General features: G+C 43.2%; 1 protein-coding gene across 1 annotated transcript in view; it reads left to right on the plus strand.

Annotated features, from left to right (window-relative positions):
- The window catches only part of SLX9 (SLX9 ribosome biogenesis factor), a 66,041-nt gene that overhangs the window by 35,536 nt on the left and 8,541 nt on the right, over window positions 1–21,964 (plus strand). Inside the window, exons 3-4 of the mRNA XM_085312399.1 lie at window positions 16,152–16,220; window positions 20,298–20,451. Of these exons, the coding sequence (XP_085168525.1) occupies window positions 16,152–16,220; window positions 20,298–20,451 (223 nt within the window). The remainder of the gene's footprint in view (window positions 1–16,151; window positions 16,221–20,297; window positions 20,452–21,964) is intronic.

The raw sequence follows: 21,964 nt of genomic DNA on the forward strand, positions 1-21,964 counted from the left end.
TTTAAATGTTGAACTACATGACTGTGTGGCTGTTGAAATTAGCAGTTAGTGTAGCAAGTACCTGATAATCACCTGTGCATTTAGGTATTAGAACTATCTACAGCTGCATCTCTTTCCAAGATGGAGTATCCATTTTTGGCCAGATTGGAGGATCCGAATAGACCTGCAATACATACTGTCAAGTAACTAATCGAAGTGGCTTGAATTGGACTGAATGGACTGCAGGGTTGAAGCCAAAACTACCTGTTGTGGTACATAGTGCTCTGTATGTCTGTATGTACTGAGGTTTGGCTTGATTTGTGGAACGTGAGTGTAGGGATGGCACTGAGGTTCAAAGCTTAGAAATGGTCCTAACTGAAAGACAAGCTTGTGTGCTGCTTAGAAAAGGGTAGAAGGGTTTGTCAGTAGAAATACCATCTATAAAATGCTCTCTGGTATAGTTCTCCTGTTTCAAAGAAATGTTCTTGATGACTCGGGAGATGTCAGTGAGCTTTGCCTGCATAATGCTGTCTCTTTTTTTGTGCATGTTTTCCAATTACAGTCCTGCGCTGTCTGTAAAGCTCCAAACTTTGTGTGTATATATGTTTTTTACCCTATTTGTGCGGTTATAAAAATGTCTGTGCTTTATGTTTGAGGGAGAGGAGATGCAGGATGTCTAGTTGCTGCAAGACAATCTTAAGGTTGTTTTTTTTTCTTCATAGAGATGTTTCTTATTCAAGTTTACTAATGAAAAATTTACCTGAAACTCCATTTCTATTCCTAAACTGTTTGCAAGAAGATTCAAAGAAAATGGGGGAAATTTTTTTTAAAATTGTTTCATTTTGCAACCTTGTGTTTTCAAAGTGAATGAGTTGAAATAAAAATTATTGAAATGATTTTGATCCAGATAGTCTTATAATCTCTGGTAATGCTTTCTTAAATTCTGAACTTGTTCAAATTTGGGATGTGCCAAATGTCCCAGATCCGCAAGTATTTTAGTAAAAATAAGAAGGTACTGCATCTTCCTGAATGAAGAGAATACAGCGTTTCAGAGGTCAGCCCAAGGGCTCTCTGCTTTACAAAAAATGCTACCAACTAACCGCAAACTTGCATGGCCCATCAATGCCTGCATGCTGTCACTGTCGCTCTGTGACACATTTAAATACATAGCTTGTTGTGACAGCCTTAGTTTACTGTGCAATTCTGTGATAAATTTTCTGTACAGAAGGGGCAGAATGGGCCTTTAGGCCTGTAGGAGACTTAAGTTGCACATTACCTGAGAAATGGCATCTTTTGTACAGCTTACTGTATTTATGTGCATTTACATATAGTGGGGTGCAGAGGTAGGGCTGGAGGTGCAGCCTTGCCATGGTTTTTGTATAACATTTAGGTTTGTGACTATTACTTGTGCCTTGTCTATCCACAACTCTCCGTGGTAGGTAGAGCATACTGATGCCTTTGTTCAGCAGCACTGGAGTAGCTGAGCCCTGGGATTTTTGCCTCATTTTTTCCCTGCTCCCCTCTGAGAAAAAAATGAGCTGCAGTTCTCTAATGATTTCATCCCCATGACTTACCATACAGGTGAGATTCTTGCAGGAACTTGTTTCACTGAGTCACATTGTGGGAATGCTGTCCAGTCTGAGGTACTTCAAAGAAAATTTCAAAAGATACTTCCTATTTCCTGTCTCTCCCATGTCTTACCAGTGGAGGGAGAAAAAATTGCTTTAGATGATAAACCTGGATCATGTGAATGAGGAAAACTCAATAAACAAAGACTAACGTATGAAATATATTCCCCTGAAAAGTGAGGGAGAAGCATGGAACTTCAGATGTAACATATTGTAGCATCAGAAGTAATTACTGAAGAGTAGGAAAGGACAACTCATTCTGGGGATTTTCACACAAAGTTCTTTCTTAGTTGGTCTGTTTGCAGTGCTGCAGTGGCAGCTGAAAGTTAAATATTTGTCTCATCTGCTTGGGAATTTTCATTCTTTGTACTTTTACTGTTCCTGAGCATTTTTAAATACTTATTTTCCCTCCTCTTCCCAATAATTTTCTGCTCTCTTCCTTCTACCAGCATGCTTTTTTAGCATTGAGAGAAATGCAGTATAAATGGGGCTCTGTGCTGTGTATTTTGAGAACTCTTCCTCAGTACCTGTGGTTAAAACGCAGTTATGGAGAACATGAGAATGTGTTCGTAAGTATGAAGAGACATTGGTGTATATACGTATCTAAATCTCTCATGCACAAATTGCATGAGTTACAAAACTGTCAGAGAGGAGTGGATTCAACTATATACAGCTGTTAAACAGTAAAGTCAGTGTTTTGGATAAAAACAGAAGTCTTCTGTCTGCTCTGCCATTAAAGGAACCCTTCAGAAACTAAGGACTAAATTGGAGAAACTCAGATGGGGAAATCTGCCTGCTGTCAAACCTGGGGAAGAAGTTTCGAGACTGCTTGGTAGGGTCATCACGAAATCCATGCATTGAAAGTGTAATAAGAAATACAGCTGAACTGAACTGGCTTCTCTAAGGAGCTAAAGAGCGAAAAATGAAGTAATAATTGGGAAAGAAGTGCCAAGTACCAAAACAAATTTGAGAGAGAGTATAAGAACCAGAGAATGGAAATGGAAAACAACTGAAACTGGAAACTAGTCACAAATTCTCACCAGTGAGATAACATATCGAAGGAGCAAGGTCTACAGGAAATACTAATTCTTTCTGTGGGAGTATTTTTAGATGGTACTCGTAAAATGGGTGCCTTTTGTACCAGCTCAGCAAGAGGGTAAAGATATGAAATTCTGCTTGTAGAAAAGTAGTGTTTTTTTYCCCCTCTGCTCTAAACCTAACAATGCCCATTGCTTTGTTCACCAAAAATTACTCTGGGCCATAGCATAATACTGCTGACCAATTTTCTCTTCATGCTCTCTCTGCCTGTACTTGGAGCACTGACTCTGCCAGGAGTTTGAAATGGAGCACGGGGAGAGAACAGGTTCCAGTAGGACACTTGCATCCAAACTCCATATCCTCATAGCTCTGGCACATGCTGCCTCCTGCGAGAAGCTAGAGAATTTGGATCACTACGTTATGTGGCTCTGAACAGGCAGATCCAGAATCCCGTTAGTGTTCTGTGGTGCAAGAGTTCTGTCCCACAGGCTGCTGCTTCACTCACTTGCACATCTCTACAGCAAAGAAAGCTGTGGGAAAAAGGTTCTGTGCCTTCTGGATCAAGAAATGTATGGCATTGGTTGGACATGATGGGGATTTTTGGCTTGCTGCCCTGCGGAGCCGTGCATATATGTTGCGCAGCTCTGTGCTGTGTGGCCTTTTTGGATAGTGATGACCTTGCAGCAAATTCATGTCTGCTTGTTTCCAATTTTTGAAGCGTTATTTAACTGCTGAGAGCTGAAGTTGAGGTTTTAAACAAAAAAGGAAATTAAGGAAATTAAGGAAACCTTTTTTTTTTTTTTTTCTACTTCCCATAAGCACCAGGTAAGATAGCAAGATCTTTTTCAAATCTGATCCTTTAAAGATTTAACACTACAGAAGATTATTGAACTCCTTCTCAAACTTTCCAAAAGAGAATGTAGTCAAATGTAATCTTATTAGTAGGAATGGAAAGGATATTTTGGGAAAATGTCTTTAAAATACGAGCCTGCAAGGCATTGTCAAAAAAAATAGAGATTTTTTCCTCTTCTGTCTCCCTTAATAATCCCAAAGGAGGGAATTTACTTATTGATAACCAGGAATTACTTTTGGCCTCAGAATAAATCTTACTGTACATGTTTGCTGTTTAAGCTTTTATAGAAATTATATTTTACTTGGTTCCTCTCTTTTCTCCACTGCTCCATATCCAAACTGCAGTATCCACACAAATATCTCTCTTCTGTGTGTATCTTTTGTTATTGTTAAAAATAGAAATCTTATCTGCTGTGGGAGGGGACTTATTTGACTAGCCAGCGTATGCTGTACTCTGTGCTCCCTGGAGCTGTCAAAGCATGGATTACCAGGTAGAAGAGGCATCATCCCTTCTGATGACTGACCAGTAACTGATCCAAACAAAAGTGTTTCGCTAGAGCCTGGTGGCATTTGTGGAGATATGGATTTAGGGCAAATAAAGAAAGTGCATTCATCTTGATATTCATGGTTTTGTTCAAACCTTAAAACACTTGCTGCAGGAGGTGAAGCTCAGAGCTGCACTTCCCTATGTCTCTCAGTACCTTGTCTTTAGAACGTGATGATAAACCTGTGATTCATTGCCTTACAGATGCGTGCTCAAAGGAATTCAGTCACCAAGGTGATTTTTCAAATACTGTTTTTGCAAGGGCAGGTTTGTTCTCGCAAAGGAGCTGCAGCTCTGTCTGCTTTCCTCTCTTTACAGAAGATGAGGGCAGCTGAAAAGAGGGATAGATCCATCCATTCATACTGACCAGTCAGGAATATGGAGCATGTGATCTGCCTGGGCAGCTGAGAAGCTCCTGCTGTCTGTACTTCTGGTGCAGTTCCCTTACATTCAAACTAGAAAACAGAACCCCACCAGCCTGCATGATCAACTTGAGGCTGGAGTTGAGGGCTGATATGCACTGAGCTTGTATGTTTTGCTGATGACACAGATGTTGTTTGAGATCTTGTCAGCAGCAGCTGAGGGCAGGGATGAAAACATTTCTGCAGTGCTTCCGTCCTCATGCCATGTCATGCATGTGTTTCATGGCAGCGTGGTACATGCAAAATTGATTTTAGGGCTTGTTCTCTCTGCCTTGGAGTGCTAACCTAGGCCCCAATGGCCAGGAAGTTCTGGCGGTACAGGGCTCTGCACAGGCTGCCAGACACACTGGTGAGTGCTTGGCTGGCTAGACCACACCAGGCAATGTGCTTTGGTGGATGAACTGCTTGTTGATCTAAGCCTGCTCGTGCATATGTCTCTAAGCTGTCGTGTGGACACATACGTGCCATCCGCCAGGGCTCCCATTGCCTCTTTCCCCTCAGTCTGCATTACTTTGAGGTCTATCTAATCATTGTTCCTCTAATTAGGGCTTTGAAGAAGATTACCCTGGGGAGAGCATCCTTTCCCCTGTGAAAGCAGACTGTAGTGGTGTGTAGGATAAGTGACAGTGAAATACCTAGCAAGTGCAGCTTGAGCTTGTTTGGGATGCTTCAGTGCTCTTAACTGTTTACAGGGTGAGAAGCTCTGAGTAGAGCAGACCTGATCAGTGGCCCTGAAGCAGGGGAGACCCCTGAAGGGTCTCCCTCTGAACAATATTTAGGTCTTGGTGGTGGTGGTCAGTATCTCAGCATCTCATCCCAAATGCCATAGCTGGGGCCATGGCAAGCAACTTACCCAATGGGTAGAGGCAAAATAGTTGGAAGTAGATGCACGTGTAAAGGATGTGTGGATTTTACTTCTTTATTTATGTATTGCTAATTTTATTTTCTTTAATTGTTGCATATGGTATTCCCCTGGAGAGAGTTGTTTTCTGTGAGCCCAGTCTTGGTAGTAATGAGGTTGCATTCCTTAGGAATCAAAAGAAGTGGAATTTATAAGAAGATAGTTGACAGTGCAAAGCAAAAAACATACAGACTTTGTTTTCAGAGCTCTTGGTCTTCCTGGATATTTTTTGTTTCCTGTTTCATTCATGGTGCCTCTGCTCACCTCCTTAAAATAACAAAATTAAAATAGGCTAAAATAGCTTCACCTGATGCACCCAGTGATGCTTGTCTGCTGCGTACACTCAGCAGAAGTATGTGATGTGGAGGAGACAAGGCAGATGGAGAAGAGAAAGATAGCGATGAGGAGGAGAGGGGCAGCACTGGCTTTATTAGAGACCTCATTTGCAAAAGACTGACAGCAGCTGTAGGTGTGCATGCTGTCAGGGCCTTAGGGGTCAGTTGGGCCTAACTCACTTGGCTTGTTTTTCACCTTTCTCACTATTTATGTGTCAGTTTTTCTTTTAATTAGCTGTAGTATAATTTCATATCCAGTTCAATGGGAGGGATTCCAAGTACCCTGTGGAAATGTGCAGCCTGCCCTTGCTTTAAGACTTTCTCAGAGGTCAGTGCTCACAAATGGAAACATAGTCTCTCCATCCTTTCCTTAGCCCTTTCGTATCTGGTAAAACACTCAGGGCTTTCTTCACATCTTCTACCTCCATACATCTGTTGCATTCTCTCTTCATGTAGTAGGCATGATTACATTTTTTAGTTGTGTTTGCACAAGGAAAGTAAGAAGTGAGATCTCCATATAAGCTTCTTTGTGCCCCCAACAAGCAATCTGGAAAGTGATGTGGATATTTAATTTTGGTTTATTTCGCTTTATGCATGGCATTTAAGACTGCATGCTAGTAAGAGCTGGGAACCTAAACTCTCAGATCTCTCTCTCTTTATTTATTTATTTATTTATTTATTTATTTTTGGAAACCAAATGCCAGCCTTGTTGCTGAAGGGAACAGAATTTTATTCTTCTGTTGCATTTGAAGAAATGTCAAATTGTGCAAAACTTGAGGGGAAAACTAGGTCAGAAGTGTCTGTGGCAGAAAGAACATGGTACTGAGGCTGCTCTCAGTCCTAGCTTACACCAGATCCTACCTAGGCTGCAGATGCATGGGCTACCATGTAAAGCTTCCTACTTTGAACAGGGGACAGCCTAAGTTTATCTGCTGCTTCACCAGCATAGTGTGAGTACAGGATAAAAGGAGGAGAAGTATGGAAGACTTGTTAGGTTTCCAAGGTCGAGGGAAGGAATGGACAGTGAAAAAGACACTGGAAGTCCCACTGGACGAAGTCTTCTCCCTGTGGGAACAGGGAAGCAGGTATACTATGTCTACCTCAAGAGGCTTTACGTGCTACTTGCTTGCAGAACTTTCACTAGGACTGGGTGCTGCAGCTTTCGGAGGGCGGGCACTGTTGGGGAGTGAGGACTGCCCACACTCCCAATGCAGTTGTCACCATTGTGGGTGGAGGGAGAGTTCTGTGCTTTGTGTAGCATCAGTGTCCCCTAAATCTAAATTACAACAAAGGAAGCTATGTTCCTGTATTGTAGTGCTTGATACTAGTGTTCAAGCTCGGCAGCTCTCTAACCAGAGAGCTGGCAGAATTGTGATTGCCTAGGTTTCTTAAGGAATATCTTGAACAGATCAAAGTTGTTTTTGTCAAGCAAAGACTGGGAGCATATGGTGATTCTAGGGGTCCAGACTTCCCTGAAGCAGCACTTGGACTCAGCTGCACAGTTTTGCACCTCTTGGAAACTTCACGCTTAAGTTTTATGAGTGCAGTAGAGCAAAGGCAACTTGGTTGTGCCTCTTCCCTGAGGCACAAAGGGGAAGTGAGGTTGTCACTTCACAGGGCAGTTGTCACTTCACAGAGCAGTGAAGTTGTCCTCAGAGACAGGCTGATGAGTTTTATCTGCTTGTTGTAGGGAAGGCTACAAGGTAGGGAAGGTTAGAGATGGTCTTGGCTCAGTGGGGACGAACCAAGTCTCTGGTGCAAACCTGAGATTCCTCAGATCAACTTGATCACAAGAAGACTTTGCCATTTGTTCCACCTTGCAGGCAGACATAGCACATTCTCATCCTCTGTGACTGTTCTCTGTATGATTTACTACGGGGAACTCGTGAGACCTGAGAAATATCTTGACCTGAGGTGTTTGGAGTGTGTGAAGTACCCACTGACGCCCTAGCACCTTTATTCTCCTCCCTTTGGACTGTGTGGCTTTTATAAGTCTAGAAGCTACTCACTTAGTGGTATCTGCCAGAAGTAAAATTTGCTGTTTTTTTCCCTGTGCTCATAAAAATTTACGTTGTTTTGGGGGCTGCAAAAAGCAAATGTGTGCTAAAAGACAAAGCAAAGAAAAAATCAACTTTTTTGACCATATTATTCCTTGATAAATAAGAATATCTTACTTCAGCTGCAGAATGCCAAGATACTTTTGGAGGACTTCTTGCTTTTTTGTAGAAAGAAATGTACATGCACTTGTTTACATGTATGTGACCTATTTTTCTGGTGGATATGAAAAGGTCCGGAGTGTAGGAGAGGTGTGGGTTGAAATGTCTTTCCTTGAAAGCAAACTATTCCTCCCTAAGGTGGAAAACCTTTAATGTGATCACAACTGGTTGTGTGAAGTCTCTGAAATGGCATGGATTTCCCAGGACACCTGTCTGCCAGTGAGACCTGTCGGTCCAGCCCATGTTCTGCAGATAACAGTTTAAGGATCAGAGATGTGGATTGTTTGCTGTTGAAACTGGTTAGAGCCACTGAAACCTGAAACCTTCTGTTAATTGTGGATTTCCTTAGTGTCTGGTGAGCTTTCCTGCATTTGTTTTGTGCTTTTGAAGTGTCACAGCTCTTGGAGTATAGAAAACCCTTTTTCTCCAGGTGCAGAAGAGACATGCAGGGAAGTAAGTAAAAAGTAATTGAGCATCTTTGCTTGGAAGGAGGCACTGATTCCTGTGAACAGATTGATTTTGGTTGTTGTTAGAGGCTCTGTAGCAGTCATCTCTAAAGATGTTGTGTTTTCCAGCAAAAAGAACCTACTTGTGGATTATGACAAGTTTTCTGGGCATACAAGTTTGTCTGACTGTTACTCACTATAGTCATCCAAGACTCCCAGGAAAGGCCAGTCAAATGTGCAGGCAACAGAAAGAGGCAGCTTCACTCTACTCTGCCTCTGTGGAGAAGTTTAATTTGAAGATGTACTGAGATGAGAGTTGGCTTTTACTGTCTCCCTCATGTGCTTTGAGGTTGACTGATGACAATCTGCTACTTTGGTAGCACAGAAAAGCTAAAGGTCTCTTGACCTGTACTGGTAGAATACTGTTGCAGTGGTGCCTGATCCTGGTAGTCTGCACAAACCAGGATTAGTACTTGTGCAGCAGGGAGCCCCTGTCCTGAGAAATACTGCTACCCCTGTCCCAGATTTGGCTCGCTGCAAGTTTTGACTTGCTTCTGTGGGCCTGAAGCAAACTTCTGCCTCTGTCCTTTATGCACAGCTGGCTGTAAGAGACCCAGGTTGTGTAGAAACACATTTAACTTGGGACAGCAGCTGAACCATGTAGTGTTAGCAGCTGAGCAAGGCAAATTGACCACCTGGCAAGCAGTAGACTGAAACAGGACTCCCCTCCACAGAGGCTGTAGGAGAAAAGGATGCTGAGTGATAGCACTTCTGTTCTTTGAACAAAAATGTATGTCTGCATATAATTTTGAAATTTTTTCCGGTATTGAAAAAAAAGAGGCCTGTCTCCTAGTAGAGTTACTAAGAGGCTAGCAGTTCCTAAGAGGTTGAATGGTTACCATTCATCCCCTTGGATTTGCTTTTTGGAAGATGAGTTCAAGATTTGGTTCACTTTGCCTGCTGCAGACAAGTCTTCCTTTTCCTGTAGGTGCCAGCAAACACACTTCTATAGCTGCTTTGTCTCCATGAGTTGCAGTTGCATCTCATAACACTTTCTTGCTTGGGAAGGGGAACGACAGCATGGTCTGTCTGATATCAGACAGTGACACTGTCTGTCTGATATCCTGTGTTTCATACTCCTTCTTCAGAGTCTTCCCACCTCTACCCAGTGACTCAGCAGGATGTACTGATAGTCAACATTTTTTTAAAGAAATTTTCCAAGATTAGCAAAATGTATGTAGAAGAAGCAGAGCTTGAATTATTTCATAGTCCTGGACTAGTGATGTATCTGACCTAATTTGCTGCCCCCCAGAGTGTTAGCAGCAAGATAGAGGTAATACAGTGAAGGCTGCAACAGAAATCCGCGAGCAAGATGGAGCAGAGGCCTCATGGCTGGCTGTTCCTCCTCAGTGCTACTCATGTGGCTATTTTTCCTGTAAGCAAGCTGCATGCTATGGAAGAATCATGGGTGACTGTTTCTCCCGCCTATCCCACCGTGTTTGTACCTGCCAACAGGGATAGTAACTCCTGAAATAGGCAGACCTTCTTTTGAGTAGTTTTTTTTTTAATTTTTAATTTTTTTTTTTGAGTATGCAAAAGATAGCTTTTTTCCCAGGAAAAAGCCTGAGACCTGGCAGATTAGAGTAGCTCCTTGTGGCGGCCATGGCTTCTCCTTTGCAAGGTGGTTCCTGGGATCTGTCCATACCATGAACTATCAAGGTCAAGCATCTGGCTGACATAAGGCATTTTGCAGTCTTCTTGCCACACCCTCTTAAGTAATCTAGGTTTCCAGTGACATATAACCTCTTTCTTCCCTCGTGATGAAAATAACCTTTGTCTCTGTAGCAGGCATGAGGCATCTTCCTTGCAGGCAGTCTTCAGAAGTGGATTTAAGGACAGTGACTCACTGGGCCACCTTGAGTATCTTGTGTGCCTGACTGAGATTGACCCTTGAAATACTAATCTTTATGTTGGAGAAGGCTGCTGAAACAAGCATGGATGGAAAGAGGAGGAACTGAGGGCTTTTGAAGAGTGAAAAATGTTTCAAGCAGGGAGTGAGGTACTTCTAAAGGGATGGCTTTTTATGTTCTGGCTAGGTCTGAATGTCGTTGTAGCACCTTAAAACATTACTGAGGAGGACAGAATTTGTCCCCTGAGTTGCCTTTTGCAGACTACTGTGCAAATTCTGACTTCTCAGTAACCTCCTGAGGGGATCTGCTCCAGCTTCAGCTGGCATGTCAGTTGTGCGCTTATGCAGCTAACTAAAGATGAATCTCAGCTCTTTCTGCAGAGGGAGGTTTCATGCCCTTGCTGCAACTGGTCAGAGCCTGAGGATGTTTACCAGGCCTGATGGAGGCATGACCTTGGTGTGAGGACACAAGTCACACTGCTCCTCCGGGTCTCTGATGGGGAAGCAGGGCTTAGCAATATGGTCCATTTTAAATAACTGTGTGATTCTGGAAGGGATGAGAATACAGATTGCATGTTAAATAGGATGCCTTCCTCGTTAGGGCAAGGAAGAAGGCTTGTGTGCTGGAGTAATGATTAAACACTAATCAATAATGTAAAACAATAATGTAACTTGATTTAGAATATAAAAGCAAATGCTGTATCCACGGTGAAACCTGCTCTGTCCCAGCAGGCCAGCAGGGGCTGTCATCATCTTTTTCAACTTTGTTTCCCCAGCCTACCCAGAGCATCAGGGCTTGGACCAGGTCAAACCTGACTGCTCCCCAGCTGTGGTCCCTGGTAACCAAGTCCAGGCTACCAGACTGTCTCTAAAGGCTTATCTAGGAGTAAGGGGAGGAGAGTCAGAATATCAGTCTCTAATTTTGGCCTTGCCATCTCCAGGTCTAGCTCCCACTAATCCCACGTGATCCTGGTTCTGGGGGCACTTCTGCAGCCATGCTTTCTCGGGGAGAGCAGGAAGGCAGCTCGCCTCGTGGGCAGCTGAGCTGTTAGTTGGGGTGTGTGTGGATGAGACCGATAAGCCCCTGGGCCAGCTCCTGTGGGACACCTTCTCTGGCAGGCAGACAGCAGCACTGCTGTGCTGGAGGACGTGTTGTCTGGCTTTCTGCCTAGCTTGTGTTGTCTGTGATCCGTTTTCCAAGAGGAAAAGGGTACCTTCACTGTTCCTGCACTGACACCTGTCAGGTCATGCAAGAGGCTACGGGCAACACAACTGTGGCGTACTGCTTCCCCATCCCTTTCAGTTAAAAAGGGACTAAGGCAATCTACAAGTGGCACTATGCAGTTAAAGAAAAAACAGAAAAAATGACCTTTTGCTCTTTGGTATACTCTTAAAATTTTTTTTAGTGAACTCATTATTCCACAGCTGTAGGCATATGTTGTTTTTTTTTCCTCCTGTTATACAACGGAGGCTAAAATTAACACATCTGTTGTTGTTTAACTTCAATTTATATAGTACCCTGTTTTGCCAAAATACTGTGTTTTGAGCAGCAACACCCTTACTGCTATGTATCATCAGAGTTTTGGGAATAACATTTAAAATGCTCTGTGGTATTTTTAATAGCTCTTACCAAAATGGGGCTTGGTGCTTTATTTTAGCTGGCGGGGGCACAGGGAGCAGATAGATGCCTAGTGTTGAAGAATCCTCTTCTATTACAATGTAGTGTGTCACAGAAGCAGATTTATGACTCGATATTTTTGCTTGTGGCGGAGTCCTTGAAGTAATGTGCCTTCCTAGAGCTTTTCCAAAGTAGAAGTGTGAAGCCCATGTTTTGGCCCTTTTGGTTGTGCAGCCCAACTTGAAAAGTGATATCTTGTGGCTTAGAGAAGCCTGTAGTATTACGGCTTTAACCTGGTCCCTTGATTGAGCAAGGCTTGTTTCTGGATGCCTGGAAATGCTAAAATGGACATCCTCTTAAGTTAGGATATTTATTTTTGTATATATATATAAATGTATATATGTGTGTATGTATACATACATGTGTACACACATATATACATATATGTACATATATATGCAATATATATGTATATATACACACACGTATTTTAGATTTATACATATATGTGTATATACATATATACAGTCTAAGACCATGGCTACAGTCCATTACCAAAAATACATACAACCATGTTGAAATGAAGGAGTAGTCCTGAAAAATTCTGCCTGTCTGCCTTAAAAGCAGGATCCTGAGAATTGCCAGGAGTAGTAACAAGCATTTGATGTAGGAGGCATAAAGTTTTTGTTTTTTGTTTTAGAATCTGTTTATGTTTAAAATGTTTTGTACTGCACAGATCAGAGAAAATGAACACATCCTCGCTAGTGGGAGTAATTGTCAAGTTTACAATTGCCCTCAGCTAATTTAAATGGGTTTTTCTAACCCTTTCTCCAGTGAACAAGGTTTCAAAGGCAAGTGTTGCTAAATTACATGTGGAATGGACTGAGGGGAGACCCAAGGCCTTCTGATTTCACAGAAAAATAATTAAAATGGAGCTGTGGTCTGTCTTTGATCTCAGAGGTGCTTGCAAGCTAAAGAAAATTAACACCTGCCTTGGGACAGAGTGTGCTGTTAATTAACTAACTAAATTCTGCCTCCTGCACATGAAGCATTCTCCAGTGAGTTTCCAGTGGCTTTGGCACGCTGCAGTGTGACTGGAAGTTGCCAAATGCAACTTGGCGACTTCCAGCAACAGAAAAACCTTCTGATGGGTGGGGAGGGGATATAAAATGGAAGTTTCTGTAGAAGATGCAGTGCGCCTCTTGCATAGCTTTGACTTCCAGGGTTTGTTGCAAAAGGGCAGAAATGGGCTGCTTTATGTATTATTTTTGGTGGGAGGAGGGATATTTTCTCTGGCTGCTGACTTTTCTTGCAGCCTTTTGTGGGATGGATTGAAGAACTAGCCTCAAAGTCCTGTTCAGCCTTCCAGGTGAGGGCTGATGCCAGAGCTCTGCTGGCTGTTTGTGTCCTTGTGGTACGTAGGATGCTGAAACCCTGACAAGTGCCTCGGGAGCAGCCTATTCCAGGAATCATCACCATTAAGGTTGACTTGGCCTTGGAGATCTTAACTGTTGTCTGACTATACTATTTAGATATCCTGGCTAATGGAAGGTTCTTGGCTGTTGTCCAACACACTTCAACTTCGTCATCGTGATAAACCCCCCGCACATAACATCAAGTTTGATATCGGTCCCACGAGGTTTGTGCTTCCCTCTCCTCCAAATGTGAGTGTATTAGGTTAGATCATGGGTCCACCTAAACTGCTGCCCCATCGACAGGACGGGATTACTTCCCTTCCCCCAGCACTTCTCTGATAATCTGGAGCTTAAGGACTTGGTTCCGGGGTGTCCGTCTTCCCGCCAGCGTGGAGCTTGGGCTCTTGCCAAGAAAACRGATTTTGCGTTTCCTTAAATATTCTGCTGCTGTTTGGAAAAAAAATAAATATCTGAATTGCTGTTATTACTAGAATTGGCCAGCTAGCTACGTTTTATCTTTTTTCATTAACAGATCACACCAGGCACTGTTTTTCCCAGTGAAGTAATGAACTTGTTTTCAGACAAGGGGAAGACCCCCCCCCCTTCCATCACCACCAGCACTATCCTGAAATCTGGAAACGTGTGCCAGAAACAGAGGGAAGGTTTCTAGTCTGGGCGGTTGCTCAGGGATCATGGGGATGCACTTTGTGTTTTGGCCTCTTGGCGGGCTGCATCCTTGCTTCCTTGGCAGTGAAGTTGTGAGAATTCGAGGTGTTGGGGGGATGATGGCAAGGAGCTGGTTTTCGGGGGTGGGTGAGTAAGAGCTGCAGCATTGCTGTCTTGCCCTGGGAGCACACACTCGCCTTAGCCTGGGTCTCTGGGCAGAAATTAGGAGCATCACTGCTTCAGGCTTCATCTGGGATCTTTTCCTTTTGGGGGAAGATGAGCAGCTGGCTGCCTGGGGGGAGCTTCAGGCTGTTCACCTCTCCCTTGAGCTGAGAGGGAGCAGAGGCGTTCAGCTGTCTCGGTGAAGAGGCTCAAATGAGGTGCAAGACAGTTCATGATGAAGTTCATCACTTTAGCATCTGCTTGGATCCCACAGCAAATAGGTTAAGGAGATTAACCCTTAAAATGCATAGGTTTTTGCTCTTTTGTGTTTTCAGCCCAACTTGCTGCAGGAAGGACCTTGCCTGGCCATAACTTCTGCCCCGGCTGTGTGGTGCTCGGCCAGGCCCTGGGCATGATCTAGGCCTAGAAGACTGCACTTGATTTTGTGCCTTATGTAGGTGGGGAGAACATGAATAGTAGCTTCAGTCACAACACATACTTCAAGGCAACCCTGAGCTTTGTAAATATGTGGTAGCTTCTAGGTATGGTTTTATTTCTAATATTTGGGTAGATAAATTGCAGTAACGTCTTTTTTTGTGGGATAAGAGACAGTGAAAACTGAATTCATTCTCCTTGTCCTCTAGAAATGTAAAACTTTTTGTTGTCGTTAGCATTATGAAAAAGTCTTCTCCCTCTCACCCTTAGCAGGCTTGCTCTCATCTTAAGTCATTGAAGTGATTAAATCATGATCTGACTTTTGTTTAAATCATTCTAGAAGATTCGATGCTTCGGAGAAGTTCTCAGTGAGTTGTTCTCAGAGTTGTATTGAATTCTTTTATCCTGTTTCTTTGATTTCTGTTTGAAGGGGGAGAAAAAGGATATTTCTTCTTTACCACACTTAAGAATAGCCTAAGGTGAGAGGAGTAGTGGGTAGGGAGATTATTCCTCTATTAGCATTCCTGTAGCAATATTCCTAGGACATTTCAGTAGACTGTAATCTTTTCTTTCCCCTTTTTTTCTTTTTAAAACTCCAAAGATAAGATAAAATTTTGTAGCGTCTGTAATGAATCTCCAGTAAAAATATTTGTCTTTATTTTCCTTGGTATTAGACATCTCAGTGATCAACAGCTGATCTCCAAGTAGTTATTACAGTGTTTAGCTGCTTACTTATTTACAAGCTATTAAGAATTGGCTGCTATCTATGGATGCCATATATCTGGATTTTTCCAAACATTTCCACTCCTTCCCTTCCTCACTCCATGTTGGCTAGGCAGAAGTTGAGGACTTTGGTGAATTGCTTGCCATTATGTGGATGCCTCATAGCCTTCTCAGAACACTATTACTCTTCGTATTTCCTGGATGTCTGCAGTCTGTATTATGGATTTTTCCCCTACCTTTATCACTCCACATATTTTCAGTTTGAAATTTGCTTCTTGCTCCCAATTCTGGAATATTTACGTCCCTCTGAATTTGTTCTCACTGGTTAGATTTATCTTAGTTTAGTAATCTGTTGCTCATGCAACCTCAAAAGGGAAATAGAACTAGGCCTAGTTCAGATCATTGTGGCAACTCATCTTATTGCATAGATGTTTTGGGAGTGATCAGCACTTGTGGCTAGTTTTCAGAAGGAGACACCAGTCTTTTCAGGCCAGATTCCCACAGGAATGTAGCAGATTGGGAGTAAAGTTCTCTTGAAGAGTATTGCTCAAGAACAGCTACTTAGCCTGAGAAAACAGGGCCTGTGCTGCTGCTGCTGCTAATCTAATCTTGTTCCTTGCTTCTTAGTTCTCAGCTGACAAGGAGCCAGTTTTGATTTTTTTCAACTATGGATTGAGATACAGTCTGTCTGACATGCTGACAAATTCAAAAGTGGAAAAGGCTGAACAAAATTTTCTGGGTTCTGCAGTGTTATCTTTATGAAATGTCCAACACAGAAGTTGTATGTGGTAGCCAGACTCTATCTCACATCTCTCTCTCTCTCTCTTGCTCTCTCTCTTTTTTTTTTTTTTCCTCCATGCAGGTGTAGAAGAGAAAACAATTCTTTCAAAAAAAGAAAAAATGAAGCTGAGGAAAGAAAGATGGCTACAGAGTAAGTACTCCTCCAAAAAAATCACTGCATCATGTGCATCTCACCAGGTGACTATTGGATTTATTTTTAAATGAGGCATGTTCTGTGGGTGGAAGTATTGGGCAGTGTCAGAACAAGGGCTATAGGCTGTGGACACTGAATGCTTCTCAGAAAACTTCAAGTCTGCTCCCCAGTACATGGGATAGAAGTTCCAGGTATTGTCTCTCATTTAATACTCAGATCGAGTCTTTGCCTCAAAGCTATTTTTGAACTTCCTCCATATGTGATTTAAGAGACTACATAAAGCCATTTACATAGCCTCCAGGTAAGATACTGTGCAGCTGTGTAGGGTTTAGCTTGTTGCTCTATACCATTAAAGATGTGATACAGAAATAACTAGCTGTACGGTTGCTGCATGGGCTAGATGACTCCTGAAGAGCTGTGTGGATGGTAGGACAGCCTGGAGCTAAGCCCCACACAGCCACCAGTTAATCCCGCGTCTCTGTGAAAAGTGATGGAAGTCAGCAGTGGGGCCTTGTGCCTCTTGATAAGCAAAGTCTCTGGGGAGTACTAGTTGTGCTACTGCTCTTTCCCACATGCCACAGGTCAGTGAACCCACCTACCAGACTGTTTTGCCTTTCTAGAGGCTGTGAAATAAGAGCCAAACAAAACTAGCCCATGGCATAAGTGCTGCTGTTTCCTGTGGGAAGTGTGTCTGTATTTTCAAGTATCTCAGTACAGTGAGACTTTCAGCTGTGGTACTCTGAGGTACTCTGCCTTCTTATTAGTTATGTGCTACCTGTCCTAATACTGAATTACTTAAAAGCTCAGATCTTACCTTTGTTGCACAGCTGTGTGCCTGGCATCCACTCACAGGTGTCAGTGGGGAGCAGAGAGTTGCAGATGAGAGGCCTAATTCTGCAAAACAAGTCAAGGTGATCTTGTCTGGGGACCCTTTCAGAGGGCAAGTGAGATGGCTTTGTCTTTCTTTCTGAGTGGAGCAGGGAACATGGCAGCTTCTCTCCAACTAGGAGCTCTATGCCTTCAGCAGAAGGAGCCCTAGGGTGTCAACTCCCAGGGCTCTGCTTTGGTATATAGGGGGTGTAGCAAGAAGATTSCTCTTAAACCACCTGGAGTTGTTCTTGGGGCATGCTTTTCCCTTAGCACCTTTCTGCTCAGCAGAATTGCTGACAGACTGTGTGGAATTGAGTGGTGTGACTTTCTGCTGTACCATATGTTCTCTGCTCCTGAGCACTCACTGCTCTCAGAGCTCAAGTCCGTCAGCCTGTGATTTCAGCAGTCACAGCTAAGGTGTCTCTGGCTTCCCTTACATAAAAAAGGTGATAATTGAACACAATGAGCGCTAAAGAAACTTCCTTTCCATCACCAAACTTCCAAGTTACTTTGCCATCTGCAACCCTCAATCAGACACAACACATCGATGGTTATGATAATCCTGACATCTGGCCTGCTGGTTGCAAACTCGGCGCTCCTAAAGTGTTCTCCCTGTGTGTATATTTGATGCTATTGCGGGAACATAGGAAGGGTCCGCTGGAGCACAGCTAAGCTTTGCCTAGTCTAAAATCCTGTCTCTAATCATGACAAGTAGTAGATGGTGTAGTGGAAGGTAGTTCCCAGCAGCATCTTAATGACAATGAATTCGCAGAAAAGGGGTACACAGAATTCATGTCTTGCATTTCATGCAAGAAACAGACAACAAGCTCCCGGACGTTGTTGACACTACTGCTTCCGTATTCAAGGTCAGTCATATTGAAGATGAGCAAAGCCCAGAAGGCGGCTCTCGTGCTCTCAAACCTGCCCTCCCGCACGTGTGTCTTCGCAGCAGCAGTCTTTCTCAGGATCACATATGTTGTTTTGGCCCTAGCACAGACTCCTTTCCCCTCTCTTGGCTCTAAAATTACTAAACTGAGTGAATAGAAATGAAATGCACAGCCTTTGCTTTGGGGAGAACCCCCAAGATAGAAAATTGCAGCCCAAAATCTGTCTGAGAACATACTAGATATTGGAAATGCTTTATAGATATGGAAGTACCAAATTGTTGGCCCTCTTTACACTACTACTAAACTCACAGCCAGTTGGCAAATATCACCATTCTCTTAGCAAATGCTGTACTAAGGCTAGCCAAGTCCCTTAAGATGTCTGATTAAAAAAAAAAAAAAAAAGTCAGAAAGTGTTGGTACCAGGCGTGCAGCTTTTATTGAGACAAAAACTGAATAGCTGGAAAGAGCCTATGTACATATCCGTAAGGAAACTGATATTATTAGCTGTTGGAGCAAAATGAACTCATATTTCCCAAGATGATGTTTTTTTCAGTGACACTGAGCACTTTAGCATTGTGATCTGACCTCAGAGAGCTGCAGTCAACTAAAACTGAAGCTTATTGATTTTGTCTGACGCAGACAACTTGTCATTCTTTATTGGGGGTTTTGCAATATTTGCTTGACCCTCTCCCCTCACTCCTAAAAAGAAAACCCAACTTTACCAAAATTCTTATCTTTTAAATCTCTGTTTTCCTAAATCTTCCCAGGAGTTTGTTGTTTCTTGTTATCCCAGGCCTGCTTTTTTGACACTGGATGCCAAGACCCTGGGAACTAAAGTTCAGCCCAGTAGTGCAAATGCAAAACTTGGAGATTTCTTCCATTCCGATAAATCATCTCAGGAAAGACTAGAGCGGGAAAAAAAAATTATGCAATGCATTAGACATTAGAAGTATGCGCCTTTAAAAAATATATATATCGTATGGCTCAAAGGATGAAGAAGACTTCATAGGAAAAGAATTTGGGATGTTTGCTCAGAATCAGGTGTCTGAAAATTTTGAGCACATAATGTTTATGAAAGCTCTGAAGTAGCCAGCTTCATAAAGCCAGACCAAAAAAAGAAGTGATGCAGAACAGAAAGCTGTGTTCTTGGCAGGGATTCCTGTAAGGAGAAGCATTTACAATCCTGATTTGTCACAAACATCCATGTACAGCAAAAATAGTAGTTCATCAAGAACTGTTGCTGTTTGACTCAAACAGCTTAGTTGAGGAGTGAACAGGACAAAAATAAAGGAGCAACCAGCTATCCAATGAATTTGAGTTCTGCTTTCTTGAATGGAGCACCAAGATTAGACCCAGAATTCCAGGTGGTATCTTGTCTGTGGTGTGTAGAGTGGCACTGACTGTTTTCTTTTTTCCACCAAAAATACTTTTGCTGATTACAGTCCTGCTTCTGTGGCCACATTTCATCAACAGCCATAGTCCTTCCTATGTATTATCTAACTGGCTGCATGACTGTTGTTGCTGTGCTCCATAATGTCCAGCTGAGGATTTCCCAGCTTAGAGCTGAAGCTTGTCCTTGAAATGCATTTATATTATGTTTGTCTGATTGAGGGGAGAGTGGTCAGGGAAAAGGAAGCACAGTACTGACGAGCTGGCTGGCCTTGATCAGAGAGTCTGATTTTTATTTATTTATTTATTTTCCTTCTGAGGAACACAGCAGCATCTTCAAGGCTGTAAGCAGAGGCCTGCTCTTCTACTGTGACCTTAACTGGATGCACCATGGGAGAAGTAGAGTTCTCCATCACATTTCCCACCATATTGGCACCCCAATGATATTAAGGCAACGTAGCTAGTGTCCAGGCCCAGTGATCATCTAGCAGAAGGAACGGAAAGGGAACATGCTGATCCTGCTGAGCTCTAGCTGTTCCTGGTGGCATCATCCTTGGACATCTGGGACAGAGTGGTGTGTCCTGGAGGTCTGCGGGAGGCTTGTAGCAGGCTCCAGTACTGTGCTGCTGTGAACAGTGAACAGTCTTGCATGCCATGGTGCAAGGGACGGAAACAGTTCAGACAAAATGATTCTGGGAATTCCATTTGCCATTGCAAATGCTGATAAAGATATTGCTTTAGGCAAACAAAGGAGGGAGAACCACCTACTGCATTATTTTCAGTCTTTCCCTGTTTTAAATGATTGCTCATCTGTTGTCCCTGAAGAGAGTGAAACAGATTATAAATTTCTTAGATCATCTTCTTAGATCAAGGAGTATCTCTTCAAAATGCTCCCCTGTCCCCCACTAATGTCCTGTTTCTGACTCAGAAATAGAAAGTGTGAAACTAGCCAAGCAGAAGCAAAAAGCTGAAGCAAAGCGGAAAGCAACGCCTGTGGTGGGAGACATGCAGCCACTGATGGAAGCCCTACCTGAGCTCTTTGACATGACCGCAGGTGGCAGGGACAGGAAGCCATGCAAGAGGTATGTGTCACTGGGAATGGGCCATGTATTTTCCTCCTTCATGCATGATAAAATGTCTTGCAGCTCAGTTTGTAGCTGCAGGCAGTGGAAGTTTGGTGCCAATGGTCAGGAGAACAGGGCCTCATTCTCAACTGTTTCACCCCTTTCCATGTTTCACTGGCCACAAGAAAAGGTCTAAATGTGCCCTCTGAGTCTCCGGTTAAGAGGGGGATAGATTTCCTCTGATGTGAATTAGCAGGAGACAGGTTGGCAGCAACCAGCTCTCCTGTGAGCTGCATAATTGACACACGAGTGTCCAGAGCATGGTACTGCTGTGTTTACTTGAGAATCTGCGCTTGAAGTATATTCCATAATGAAAGCTGTCCTGAATGTCACCTTCAGCAAACAAAATGAGACATAATAAGAAAAATCCTTTCTCTTCTAGTAGGTAATGTCTGCAGCATTCGTAGGGAATTAAGGTGGTGGTTCTTGTTTTGCAAGTGAGAAATCAGAGGGATTTGACTTATCTATATTCACACAGCCATGGTGCAACAGAGGGGCATGGATCTGGAGAGCCAGGTTCCAGAGAACAGTGCTGCCTGCTAGGACTTTTGGCTCCCTTCCCACATGGGCCTCTGGCCACGTTGCAGCCTGCTGTTTTGTCCTTCCAAACCTTCAGGCTTTCCCTTGAGGGAGTTTGAAACTTTTGAGCACAACTTTATTTCTTGGCCAGACTATTTGTTTGCCTTCTTGGTTTGGAACGTGACTTTGGACAAGAACAGAAAGATGGTACTTCCTTTCTGTTTATTGTACAGAAAAAGAAAAAAACATTTCTGCCTTGGCAGAAGCCTACTAGGTACCTGACCATGTGTTTTCTCCTTTGCAGTTGCCAGTGAAGTCAATTGGAAATTGCACTAGGTTTGCCCCCTTTGCTCTCTCTGCACTACTTTGTATTCCCATGCGTCTGATCCTTTGAAACCCATGTTTGAACTGTCCCAGGCAGCCCAAGGTTGGATTCTGGTTGCCCTTGTGCTTTCTCTTTTTACACAGAGCTCGCCTAGCCATCTGGTCAGTACTGCAGCTGCTTTTTCATTCCCCAGTGCAGAATAAAAGAGCTCTGCGTGCTGCATAAACGCTTGTCCCTCATCTCCAGTTGCTCTGTAGTGGTTGGAACTAGAAACTTGTTTTGACCATAATAAGCAGGCATTTGGATTAGAGAACAGCCAAGTTTAAGACTGTCTGGCAAAGCAGCCTGTTCTTTGGTTGCAGAGCAAGGCTGAAGATACCATGGACTCCCCTGAGACTTGCTGAACACCCCAGAAATAAACTCTGACCAAGGTGGGATGCCCACCTAGAGTGGGCTCAGTTGACAATTCCTTGTGCTTCCAGAAATCTGCCCCTCAGACAAACAGCAGCTATGCACCTAACTAGTATCTAAGCAAGGGAAAATATTTCCTTCTTTTACTTGGTTTCTAATTCTTTAAATAGTGTTTTCCTCCTCCTTTTTTCTTCCCTTCTCTCTCTCTCCCCCCCC

This window comes from Rhea americana, unplaced genomic scaffold (assembly GCF_003343005.1).
Source record: "Rhea americana isolate MKP2758 unplaced genomic scaffold, rheAme1 scaffold_362, whole genome shotgun sequence".
NCBI lineage: Eukaryota > Metazoa > Chordata > Aves > Rheiformes > Rheidae > Rhea > Rhea americana.